We start from the raw sequence: 13036 nt of genomic DNA, 5'->3' as shown, positions 1-13036 counted from the left end.
CTGCACCACACAACCAGCCCAGCTCTTCCCCTCCACCCACTGCATCCCAAAACCAGTCCAACCTGTCTCTGCTTCCCTAACCTGTTCTTCCTCTCACCCATCCCTTCCTCCCACCCCAAGCCGCACCTCCATCTCCTACCTACTAACCTCATCCCACCTCCTTGACCTGTCCATCTTCCCTGGACTGACCTATCCCCTCCCTACCTCCCCACCTATACTGTCCTCTCCACCTACCTTCTTTTCTCTCCATCTTCGGTCCGCCTCCCCCTCTCTCCCTATTTATTCCAGAACCCTCACCCCATCCCCCTCTCTGATGAAGGGTCTAGGCCCGAAACGTCAGCTTTTGTGCTCCTGAGATGCTGCTGGGCCTGCTGTGTTCATCCAGCCTCACTTTTTATGATCTTGGATTCTCCAACATCTGCAGTTCCCATTAACACTATTCTAGCTGTGGGCTGACTTATAGCCTTATTGAATTATAGCATCATAGAAGGTCACAGGACAGAAGGAGGCCATTGAACCCGTCATATTTGCCATGACTCTTGAAAGAGCTACCCAACTAGTCCCATTTTCCTGCCCTATCTCTGCCACCCTCTAACTTCATTCCTTTCAATATAGAGCCACCTCCTGTGTAATCTTCCTCTACCACTCTCCCAGATAGTGCATTCCAAATCATAACCACTCTCCAAGTAAAAATTGTTCTTCTCATCTCAATCCTAGCTGTTTTGCTGACAATTTTGAAATTGTGACCCCTAGTTTTAATAAGGCCTCCTCCTTAATTTTGTGCTCCATTCCTTTCGAAAAAAAGGTCACGGTAGGTGATTCAGCCCCTCAAGCCTGCTCCACCATCTATAAGACCATGGTTGATCACCAACAGGGGTCAATTCCTCTTTTGTGGCAGCTCCTGATTGTGTTCAACTGTTAGATTTTTATTTAAACACCAATCTGCTTCATCTTTAAATAGTTTGTGCTCTCATCTCCGCAACTGTCTGGGTATAGAATGTGCAGACATTCACTAACCTCTGGAAGGAGAATCCTCTGCAACTCAGTTTTGAAAAAGTGTCTCATTATTCTGTAACTATGTCCTCTATTTCAAGATTTTCCCACTAGTGGAAACATCTCAACTACGATCCTCCCAAGCCTCCTGAGAATCTTTGTTTGAATTAGTTCATGGCTTATTCTTCTCAGGAAGTGGCCCTAGAAACAGTGGATGTATTGGTTGTCATTTTTCAAGACTCAGTAACCTCTGGAACATTTCTTATCAATTGCAATGTAATGAATGTAACTGCACTATTTAAATAAATGGAAGTAGAAAGGAAAAAGGGAATTATAGACCAGTTAGCCTGATGTTGATGGTGGGGTAAAAACCTAAGTTCATTGTAAAAAAAAATGAGCAGCAGAGCACTTGGAAAACAGTGACAGGATCGGACAGAGTCGACATGGATTTACAAAAGGTTTATCATGTTTGATATAACTGGAGGACTTGATGAAAGGAACTAGTGTGTGTGGTTTGCTTGGACTTTCAGAACATTGAATGTTTTCATGAAGGAGTTAGATATAATTCTTGGAGTTAAAGCAAGAAAAGGTTATGGGGAGAAAGCAAGAACAGGGCACTGAGTTGGAAGATCAGTGTTGGATGGGGCTTGAAGAGACGAACGGCCTACTGCTGTTTGTACTTTCTTTCTACATCTAAACTTCAATAAGTAAAGACCTAACCTGTTTAACTGTTCTGTTAATTATTGTTGAAAAGAAACTTCTTTCAGTAATTGGTAGGAGAAAGTAACTGGCTTTCTTCAGACTTCAGGTGCTTTTATTGCAGAGAGAGGAGAGTGAGAGAGAAAGAATGTGAGAGAGACAGGAGAGAGAGGAGAGAGAGAGAAAGAGCAAGACTGACAGAGAGAGAGAGAGAATGTCTCCTCCCAGAGGTCTGGAGGCTTCTCACTGCATTGTTCATATGCACAAGCTGTTCAGCTACCCAGGAACCAATGAATGAATTTTTGACTTGTTGATGACTTTGTGCATCCAGAACTGGTTGCAATTGCACAATTGCAATTGTTGTTGACTAAATCTCATTTTGCAAAAATCACCTGGTGCTGGGCCATCTGCAAACAGCACCACCCACTGCTCAGAGTCACACAGCATGGAAACAGACCCTTCGGTCCAACCAGTTCATGTAAACCGTAATTTCAAGCCAAACTAGTCCCATCTGTCTGCTCCTGGCCCATATCTCCCCAAATATTTCTTATTCATGTACTTATCCAAATGTCTTTTGAATGTTGTAGCTGTACTCACATTCACCACTTCCTCTGGAAGATCATTCCACGCATGAACAACCCTCTGTTTAAAACAAAATTGCCCTTTGTGTCTTTCTTAAACCTTTCTCCTCTCATTTTTAAAATATGGTCCCTAATCTTAAAATCCCCCATCCTAGGGAAAAGACAACAGCCATTCACCTTATCTATCCCCCTCATGATTTTATACACCTCTATAAGGCCAACCCTCAACCTCCCACTCTCTCGTGAGAAAAGTCCCAGCCTATCCAGCCTCTCCCCAAAACTCAAACCCTCCATTGCTGGCACCATCTTGGTAAATCTCTTCTGGACCCTCTCCTGCTTAATAATATCCTTCCTATAACACTGCTTGAATAAAGCAACAATGTAAACAATGCACACATTGAGCTGACTAACAATTATAAAAATGTGGCAATTCTTTCCACAATCATTGGTTTTAAAACATCCTTTTCCTTTTCAGTCCACAAACATAAATACAGAAGGTACAATTATGCAATTTTTACATTGAAGGCATGGATCCTACCTTCAAGGACATAGTGAGCTGTCTGGACACATCGTAGAGCAGGAGATGAGTAGACACATTGGATCATCAGTTCCTGTTCGCGAACTGCTTCACCTAGTTATCAAATGAAAACAACAGCTCCTTATTAAAACTGTTTCACAGCTATACTTATCAATGTAGAAATTCACATTGATCCACGTAAAGGACATTGAGTCTGCTGTATCTGTTATATCTTTGGAAGAGCTAGCTGATGAATTCTACTCTTCTGATCTGTCTCCAAAGCTCAGTATAAATTCCTTTGGAAAGTAACGATTGTATGTGCTCCAAATGCTTTTGCAGATAGCACCTTCTTGAGCACAACAACCCATTCTTCTTCAAAAACATTTTTCCTGTTACACTCGGTTCTTTGGCCCATCGATTGCACAGTTCCTGATCCTCTAGCCACTGAAAACACTTATTGCTTCTTCACTTTGACAAAATTCATTGTTTTCAAACTTGTTTTAAATTTCCCTTTAAGAACCAAAAGAACTGCGGATGCTGTAAATTAGGAACAAAAACAAAGTTGCTGGCAAAGCTCAGCAGGTCTGGCAGATTCTGAGAAGGAGAAAACAGAATTAACTCAGTTCTGAGGAAGGGTCACCGGACCCGAAATGTTAACTCTGTTTTCTGCTCCACAGATGCTGCCAGACCAGCTGAGCTTTTCCAGCAACTTTGTTTTTGTTGTTAAATTTCTCTTTTACCTCTTTGGCTCTGAAAGATAATGCACCTCTTCCAATCTCTGCACATAGCTGAAGTCCTTTATCACTGCACCCTGCCTTAACTTCTGGTAGTTGAATTGGCCATAATTAAGCCTGAATTTTGACTGCACAAGTAAGTCTTCTCACCAGCTCAAGGAAGGCGCTCAAATTAAAGGAGGACAGAGGAAACATTTCAAAGACTTCCTGAAAGTTTCTCTCAAGAAATGCAACATTGATTTCAACGCGTGGGAGATTTTCTTTCTAAAGAAACCAACTTGGAGGAAACTCTTATATGAAGGGGCACATCCTTTTAGAATACCCAGCGGCAAGAGGAAGTGCAGTAAAGGAGAAAGGAATACCAATGATTTCATGGCCAAGGATCAGTTCCATCTCCTGGAAACATCTGCCAGAGGTGGTCAGAGGTGTGGCTCCAGGATCAGGCTCATCAGCTATACAAGGACCAATAGAATGTGTGACCAGTGAGACAGAATTTCCTAAGTGGACAATCATGCTCAATAGTGAGTGATTGTTACCATTGATGAGTCAATGACCTCAGAATTAAGGCATTGCTAAATAGTAGGAGCCACAGCAAGATTTAATTTTATATCCATTTTCAAAGAGAGAAGATTGGGTCAAAGTCTAGTTTTTAAACCTAAATAAAGACAACTGTGTGGGTAAGACAGCTGACTAGTTGAAGTAAGCTGCCATACTAGAATAAGGCATAGACCAATAGAGATATAGTGGTAGACATTTAAGGGGGTATTTCAGAATACTCAGAATATATGCATACTTCAAAATAAAATTCTCAAGCAACAACCCACCATCTGTGTTCAATTAAAGTAGCTAGGGAAAGCATCAGACTTGAGGAAGAAACATAGAACTGCACATGAGATATTAGGAATTGCAGATGCTGGAGAATCTGAGATAGCAAGGTGTAGAGCTGGATGAACACAGCAGACCAGGCAGGATCAGAGGAGCAGCAAAACTGACGTTTCGGGCCGAGACCTTTCTTCAGAAATGGTGGAGGGGAAGGGGAAGGAAGAATCCCCTTTCCCCCCACATTTCTGAAAAAGGCTCTGGCCTGAAACATCAGCTTTGCTGCTCCTCTGTTGTTGCTTGGCCTGCTGTGTTCATCCAGCTCTACACCTTGCTATCATAGAACTGCACATGAATGGCAGTCAGATGACTGGTTAGGACTTAGAATAGGAAACTATGGAAATCATTGCTGGGCCCTTGTTGAGATATTTGTATCATCGATAGCCACAGGTGAGGTGCCAGCTGTAAAATGAACTCCCAACTCCCATAATCAATGCACTGACTGATAAAAGCAAACATACCAAATGCTGCCTTCACTATCCTGTCTACCTGTGACTCTACTTTCAAGGGACGATAAACCTGCAGTCTAAGGTCTGTTTGTTCAGTAACACTCCCCAGGACATTACCATTAAGTGTATAAGTCCTGCCCTGATTTGCCTTTCCAAAATGCAGCACCTCACATTTATCTAAATTAAACTCCATTTGCCAGCCCTTAGCCCATCGGCCCATCTGATTAAGATCCATTATGCTCTGAGGTAACCTGCTTTGCTGTCCACTACATGCTCCAATTCTGGTGCAATTTCTACATGTGCGTTTGATGCCTTGTACTTGGATTTTCAGTAGGCTTTTAACAAGGTACCATAACACAGGAGTATAGTTTTAAAATAACTTTGCAAAACATAAATAAGGGCAATTACAAAGGAATGAGGGCACGGTTGGCTGGACTAGACTGGCAAAGGAGTTTAGCACAAAATACAGTTGAGGAAAAATGGCAGACTAAGAAAATACTCACAGCAAAGGTATATTACAATGAGGATGGAGGTTTATTCGAAGTGGATAGGCCAATAATGATTAATCAGGGAGATGAAGGATAGTGCAGATTGAAAGAAAAATAAATATGTAGCTAAGAAAGATTATTGGTAAGCCAGAGGGTTGGGAATGTTTTATAAGCCAGCAAAAGATGACTAAAAATAATAAAGAGGGAGAAAAAATTTTGCAATTAATGTCAAGGAGGATAGTAAGAGCTTCTTCAAACATATAAAAAGGAAGAGAGAATCTAAAGTGAACGCAGGCCCCTGAGAAAATAAGGCGGTGAAATAATTTGGAAGCAAAAAATGGCAGAGGAGTTGAATAAATACTTTCCTTCAGTATTTACAATAAAGGGTAGAAAATTACTAAAATATCCAAGGGCAAAAAAAATGGCGGGGAAAATACCCTGGACCTGATGGGATGTAACCTTGGATGTTAAAAGAATAGCTGCTGAGAAGATGAACGCACTGGTATTAATCTTCCAAGATGTCTAGGTTCTGGAAAAAGTCTCAGATGATTGGAAAACTAAATGTTTAGTCAAAAAGGAAAGGAGACAAAATAGAAATGTAACTACAGCATAGTTAGCCTAACATTTGTTATTAGAAAAAGGGTAGGATCTGTTATAAATGATCTAAGAGCAGAACATTTAAAAATAATAATAACATAATCAAGCAGATTTAGCATGGCTCATGAAGGGGATATTGTGCCAGATAGATGTGCTAGAAATCTTTGAAGAGGTAACGAACAGGATAGATAAAGGGAAGCAATGGATGTAACATATTGTTGTGACAGGTTATGAATCTGGGTAAGTATTTATTGCAGAGAGCTGCTAAAGCTGGGTCATTAAATATATTCAAGATTGTGATGGACAAAGTTTTAATCAGTAAGAGACTTGAGGATTATGGGAAAAAGGTAGGAAGTGGAGTTGCGGATTATCTCATGATCTCATTGAATTACAGAGCAGACTCAACGAGTCATGCAGCACAGAAACAGATCCTTTGGTCTGAGTCATCTGCACTGACAAAGTTTACCAAATTAAACTAATTCCATTTACCTCTGTTTGGCCCATATCCCTCTGACCTTTCCTATTCACATACCAACCCAGATGTCTTTTAAATGTTGGAACTGTACCTGCATCTACTCCTTCCTCTGGCAGTTCATTCCACATACAAACCACCTTGTGAAAAAGTTGCCCCTCCAGCCTCTTTTAATTATTTCTCTCTTGCCTTCAAAATATGCCCCCTAGTTTTGAACTTTTCTACCCCGGGGGAAAGACTTTTATCTATGTCCCTCATGATTTTACAAGTCTTTATAAGGTCATCCCTCAACTTCCTATGCTGGAATGAAAAAATCCCAGCCTATCCAGGCTCTCATTATAACTCAAACCCTCCAGTCCTGGTAACATTCTTGTAAGTCTTTTCTGCTCCAATTTAATAATATCCTTCCTGTAGCAGGGTAACCAGAACTATACACAATACTTCAGAAATGGCGTACAATTACATAGAACATAGAACATTACAGCACAGTACAGGCCCTTTGGCCCTCGATGTTGTGCCGACCTGTCATACCGATCTCAAGCCCATCTAACCTACACTATTCCATGTACGTCCATATGCTTGTCCAATGATGACTTAAATGTACCTAAAGTTGGTGAAACTACTACCGTTGCAGGCAAAGCGTTTCATTCCCTTACTACTCTCTGAGTAAAGAAACTACCTCTGACATCTGTCCTATATCTTTCACTCCTCAATTTAAAGCTGTGCCCCCTCGTGCTCGCCATCACCATCCTAGGAAAAAGGCTCTCTCTATCCACCCTATCTAACCCTCTGATTATTTTATATGTTTCAATTAAGTCACCTCTCAACCTTCTTCTCTCTAATGAAAACAGCCTCAAGTCCCTCAGCCTTTCCTCGTAAGACCTTCCCTCCATACCAGGCAACATCCTAGTAAATCTCCTCTGCACCCTTTCCAAAGCTTCCACATCCTTCTTATAATGCGGTGACCAGAACTGTACACAATACACCAAGTGCAGCTGCACCAGAGTTTTGGACAGCTTCACCATAGCCTCTTGGTTCCGGAACTCAATCCCTCTATTAATAAAAGCTAAAACACTGTATGCCTTCTTAACAGCCCTGTCAACCTGGGTGGCAACTTTCAAGGATCTGTGTACGTGGACACCGAGATCTCTCTGCTCATCTACACTACCAAGAATCTTACCAATTGTTCCTGTGTCTTATGGTGACACCAAGGGCTGCAGCACAATACAGATCTGTAGCAGTATATCCCATCAGTGTGTCAAAAGAAATAATGTAACGATATTATCCGTCAATTATACAGATAATTGATGAGTTTTCAAATACCGTGTGCAATTTTAGTTTCCTTCTTTAAGGAAGGATATAAATGCATTAGAGATGGTTCAAAGAAGATCTACTTGGTTGATACCTTGAATGAGTGCATGTTATGAGGACAGTCTGAACAAGATAGGCTTGTTTCCACTGGAGTTTAGAAGAGTTAGGTATGGCTTGATAAAAGTGTATAACATCCTGAATGGTCTTGACAAAGTTGGACATTAAAAGGATGACTCCTTCTGTGGGTGAGTCTGGAATTAGGGGGCACTGTTTGTAATTTAGGGCATTGTCATTAACAGAGGAGGAGGATTTTTTTTTCTTTTAGAGGCTATGTGACTTTCAAACGTTGCTTCAAAGAGTGGTGGAAGATTGGTAATTGAATATTTTTAAGACAGTGGAGAACAGATTCTTGATGGGCAGGCGGATCAAGGGTTATTGGGGTAGATGGGAATTTGGAATCTAAGACGCAATCCCGTCAGTGTGATCTCGTTGAATGGTGGAGCAGGCTCAAGGGACTGAATAGTTTACTTCCGCTCTTCATATGTATTTTAATACAGTATTCTAGTCATGGTCTAACTGAGGCAGATCATAACATCATAGAGTCATTTAGCATAGAGAAGGCCCTTCAACCATTGAGCCTGCTCTGACTTGATTACTATTAAAGATGCAGTAATCCCAATTTCCTGTACGTGTCACTTATCCTTGAATGATACGGTATTTGAAGTGGTCATCCAAATATTCTTTATGCATTATACGGTTTTCAGCCTCCACTATCTTCTCAGGTAGTGCATTCAGATTTCCACTACCCACTGATTGAAAATGTATTTTTTCCAAATTCCCTCTGAGTCTCCTGCCCCTTATCCTAAAATTATGGCCCCTCATGTTTGACCCCTCAACCAAGGGGAACAGTTGCTGTCTGTTTACCCTGTCCATATCTCTCATAATCTTCTACATCTCAACCATGTTCCCCCTCAGTCTTTGTGGCTTTAAAGAGAACAATCCAATCCTATGTAGTCTCCCATTATAGCTCAGTTTCTTCATTCCATCAACATCCTGGTGAACCTCCTCTGTACCCCCTCCAGTACTATCACATCCTTGTTGTAGTGAGCCGACCAGAACGGCACACAGTACACCAGCTGTTGCCTGACCAACATGCTGTACAACTGTAACATTACTTCCTTATTCTGTGCCACTGATGATGAAAGCAAGTGTCCCATATACCTTCTTAACTGTCCTATTCAAGTGCAGTACCAAGTTTTAAAAATTTATTCATTTGTGGGATGTGGGCATCATTGACTGGCCAGCATTTATTGCCCATCCTTCATTGCTCTTGGGAAGGTGGTGGTGAGCTGCCTTGTTCAACAACTGCAGTGAGTGGACCCACAATGCTATGAGGTGGAATTCCATCCTCATCAGGGGCAAGCTCTCCACTGGTTGGAGTCATACCTGGCACACAGGGAAATGATTGTGGTTGTCGGAGGTCAATATCTTAGCTCCAGGACATCTCTGCAGGAGTTCTTTAGGCTAGTGTCCTAGGCCCAACCATTTTCAGCTGCTTCATCGATGACCTTCCCTCCATCATAAGGTCAGAAGTGGGGATGTTCACAGATGATTACACAATGTTCAGCACCATTCACAACTCCTCAGACACTGAAGCAGAACATGTTCAAATGCCAAAAGACCTGAACAATAACCAAGCTTGGGCTTGCAAACTGCAAGCAACATTTGCACAACGCAAATGCCAAGCAATGACTATCTCCAACAAGAGACAGTCTTGCTACCACCTTTTGACATTCAATAGCGTTACCATCAATGAATCTGCACTATCTATATCTGGGGGTGTTACCATTGACCAAAAACTCAATTGGACTCACCACATAACCACAGTTGCTACAAGGGCAGGCAAGATGCTAGGAATACTGCAGTGAGTAAGTCATTTCCTGACTCCCTAAAACCTGTCCACCATCTTCAAGGCTCAAGTCAGGAGTGTGATGGAATACTCCCCATTTGCCTGGATGAGTGCAGCGCCAACAACACTCAAGAAGCTTGACACCATCCAGGACAAAGCAGCCGCTCGATTGACACTACATCCGGAAGCATCCACTCCCTCCACCACCAATGCACAGTAGCAGCAGTGTATACTATCCACCAAACCGCAGAAATTCACCAAAATTTCTCAGACAGCACTTTCCAAACACTCATTCACTTCCATCAAGAAGGATGAGGGCAGCAAATACACATGAACACTGCCAAATGCAAGCTCACTCCAAGCCACTCATCATAATGACTTAAAAATATATTGCAGTTCCTTCACTGTCACTGAGTCAGAATCCTGGAATTCCCTCCCTAAGGGGATCAAAGGTCTACTACATACATGGACTGCAGAAGTTCAAGAACGCAGTTCATCACCACCTTTATAAGGACAACTGGGGGCGGACAATGAATGCGGACCAAGCCAAAACACCAATAGCCCATGAATGAATTTTAAAAATTGAGAGATTGGGAAAATGAAAGCTGATCATTTTACCATTACTGAGTGAGAATGGGAACTGCAGATGCTGGAGAATCCAAGATAACAAAGTGTGGAGCTGGATGAACACAGCAGGCCAAGCAGCATCAGAGGAGCAGGAAAGCTGACGTTTCGGGCCTAGACCCTTCATCAGAGAGAGGGATGGGGAGAGGGAACTGGAATAAATAGGGAGAGAGGGGGAGGTGGACCGCAGATGGAGAGAAAAGAAGATAGGTAGAGAGGCGAAAATAGGTGAGGAGGTAGGGAGGGGATAGGTCAGTCCAGGGAAGATGGACAGGTCAAGGAGGCGGGATGAGGTTAGTAGGTAGGAGATGGAGGTGCGGCTTGAGGTGGGAGGAAGGGATGGGTGAGAGGAAGAACAGGTTAGGGAAGCAGAGACAGGCTGGACTGGTTTTGGGATGCAGTGGGGGGAGGGGAGATTTTGAAGCTTGTGAAGTCCACATTGATACCATTGGGCTGCAGGGTTCCCAAGCGGAATATGAGTTGCTGTTCCTACAATCTTCGGGTGGAATCATTGTGGCACTGCAGGAGGCCCATGATGGACATGTCATCGAAGGAATGGGAGGGGGAGTTGAAATGGTTCGCGACTGGGAGGTGCAGTTGTTTATTGCGAACCGAGTGGAGGTGTTCTGCAAAGTGGTCCCCAAGCCTCCGCTTGGTTTTCCCAATGTAGAGAAAGCCACATCGGGTGCAATGGATACAATATACCACACTGGCAGATGTGCAGGTGAACATCTGCTTGATATGGAATGTCATCTTGGGGCCTGGGATGGGAGTGAGGGAGGAGGTGTGGGGGCAAGTGTAGCAGTTCCTGCGGTTGCAGGGGAAGGTGCTGGGTGTGGTGGGGTTGGAGGGGAGTGTGGAGCGGACAAGGGAGTCGTGGAGAGAGTGGCCTCTCCGGAAGGCAGACAAGGGTGGGGATGGAAAAATGTCTTGGGTGGTGGGGTTGGATTGTAGATGGCGGAAGTGTCGGAGGATGATGCGTTGTATCTGGAGGTTGGTGGGGTGGTATGTGAGAACGAGGGGGATCCTCTGGGGGCGGTTGTGGTGGGGGTGGGGTGTGAGGGATGAGGTGCAGGAATTGCGGGAGACGCGGTCAACTGCGTTCTTGACCACTGCGGGGGGAAAGTTGCGGTCCTTGAAGAACGTGGACATCTGGGATGTGTGGGAGTGGAATGCCTCATCCTGGGAGCAGATGCGGCGGAGGCGGAGGAATTGGGAATAGTGGATGGAATTTTTGCAAGAGGGTTGGTGGGTGGAGGTGTATTCTCGGTAGCTGTGGGGGTCAGTGGGCTTGAAGTGGACATCAGTTTCTAGCTAGTTACCTGAGATGGAGACTGAGAGGTCCAGGAAGGTGAGGTATGTGTTGGAGATGGCACAGGTGAACTTGAGGTTGGGGTGGAAGGTGTTGGTAAATTGGATAAACTGTTCGAGCTCCTCTGGGGAGCAAGAGGCGGTGCCGATACTGTCATCAATGTAACGGAGGAAGAGGTTGGGTTTGGGGCCTGTGTAGGTGCGAAAGAGGGACTGTTCCACGTCACCTACAAAAACCTCCGGATACAACGTATCATCCTCCGACACTTCCGCCATCCACAATCTGACCCCACCACCCAAGCTATTTTTCCATCCCCACCCTTGTCTGCCTTCCGGAGAGACCACTCTCCATGACTCCCTTGTTCGCTCCACACTCCCTTCCAACCCCACCACATCCGGCTCCTTCCCCTGCAACTGCAGGAAGTGCTACACATGCCCCCACACCTCCTCCCTCACCCCTATTCCAGGCCCCAAGATGACCTTCCATATCAAGCAGATGTTCACCTGCACATCTGCCAATGTGGTATATTGTATCCATTGCACCCGATGTGGCTTCCTCTACATTGGGGAAACCAAGCGGAGGCTTGGGGACCGCTTTGCAGAACACCTCCGCTCGGTTCACAACAAACAACTGCACCTCCCAGTCGCGAACCATTTCAACTCTCCGTCCCAATCCTCAGACAACATGTCCATTATGGGCCTCCTGCAGTGCCACAATGATGCCACCCGAAGGTTGCAGGAACAGCAACTCATATTCCGCTTTGGAACCCTGCAGCCCAATGGTATCAATGTGGACTTCACAAGCTTCAAAATCTCCCCTTCCCCCAGTGCATCCCAAAACCAGCCCAGCTCATCCCCTCCCCCCACTGCACCACACAACCAGCCCAGCTCTTCCCCTCCACCCACTGCATCCCCAAACCAGTCCAACCTGTCTCTGCTTCCCTAACCTGTTCTTCCTCTCACCCATCCCTTCCTCCCACCTCAAGCCGCACCTCCATTTCCTACCTACCACCTCATCCCGCCTCCTTGACCTGTCCATCTTCCCTGGACTGACCTGTCCCCTCCCTACCTCCTCACCTATACTCTCCACTCTATCTATCTTCTTTTCTCTCCATCTTCGGTCCGCCTCCCCCTCTCTCCCCATTTATTCCAGTTCCCTCACCCCATCCCCCTCTCTGATGAAGGGTCTAGGCCCGAAACGTCAGCTTTTGTGCTCCTGAGATGCTGCTTGGCCTGCTGTGTTCATCCAGCTCCACACTTTGTTATCATTTGACCACTACTGTCATTTTTCTGTCACCACCTGATGTTGGTTCTTATTATTAGTTCCACCCTCTTACCTTCAAGAACAAGAAGCCTCCTTGTTACACACCGGTCCCATTGTCTAGAAGCCAATTTCTAATATCTGTCCTCCCTAGGGGAAATGTGTCTGCCACACCCAGGGGAAATCTCTCCACCTGGGGAAACTCCACTCC

General features: G+C 44.5%; 1 protein-coding gene across 2 annotated transcripts in view; it reads right to left on the bottom strand.

The window, feature by feature from the left end:
- The window catches only part of LOC125456989 (ubiquitin-associated and SH3 domain-containing protein A-like), a 163566-nt gene that overhangs the window by 50778 nt on the left and 99752 nt on the right, over nt 1–13036 (bottom strand). For both annotated transcript variants that reach the window (XM_059650053.1, XM_059650054.1), the window contains one exon: nt 2812–2904. In XM_059650053.1, the coding sequence (XP_059506036.1) occupies nt 2812–2904 (93 nt within the window). The remainder of the gene's footprint in view (nt 1–2811; nt 2905–13036) is intronic.

The sequence above is a fragment of the Stegostoma tigrinum genome, chromosome 12, assembly GCF_030684315.1.
Source record: "Stegostoma tigrinum isolate sSteTig4 chromosome 12, sSteTig4.hap1, whole genome shotgun sequence".
NCBI classification, from domain to species: Eukaryota; Metazoa; Chordata; class Chondrichthyes; order Orectolobiformes; family Stegostomatidae; genus Stegostoma; species Stegostoma tigrinum.
This window is presented reverse-complemented; position numbering and strand designations above follow the sequence as displayed.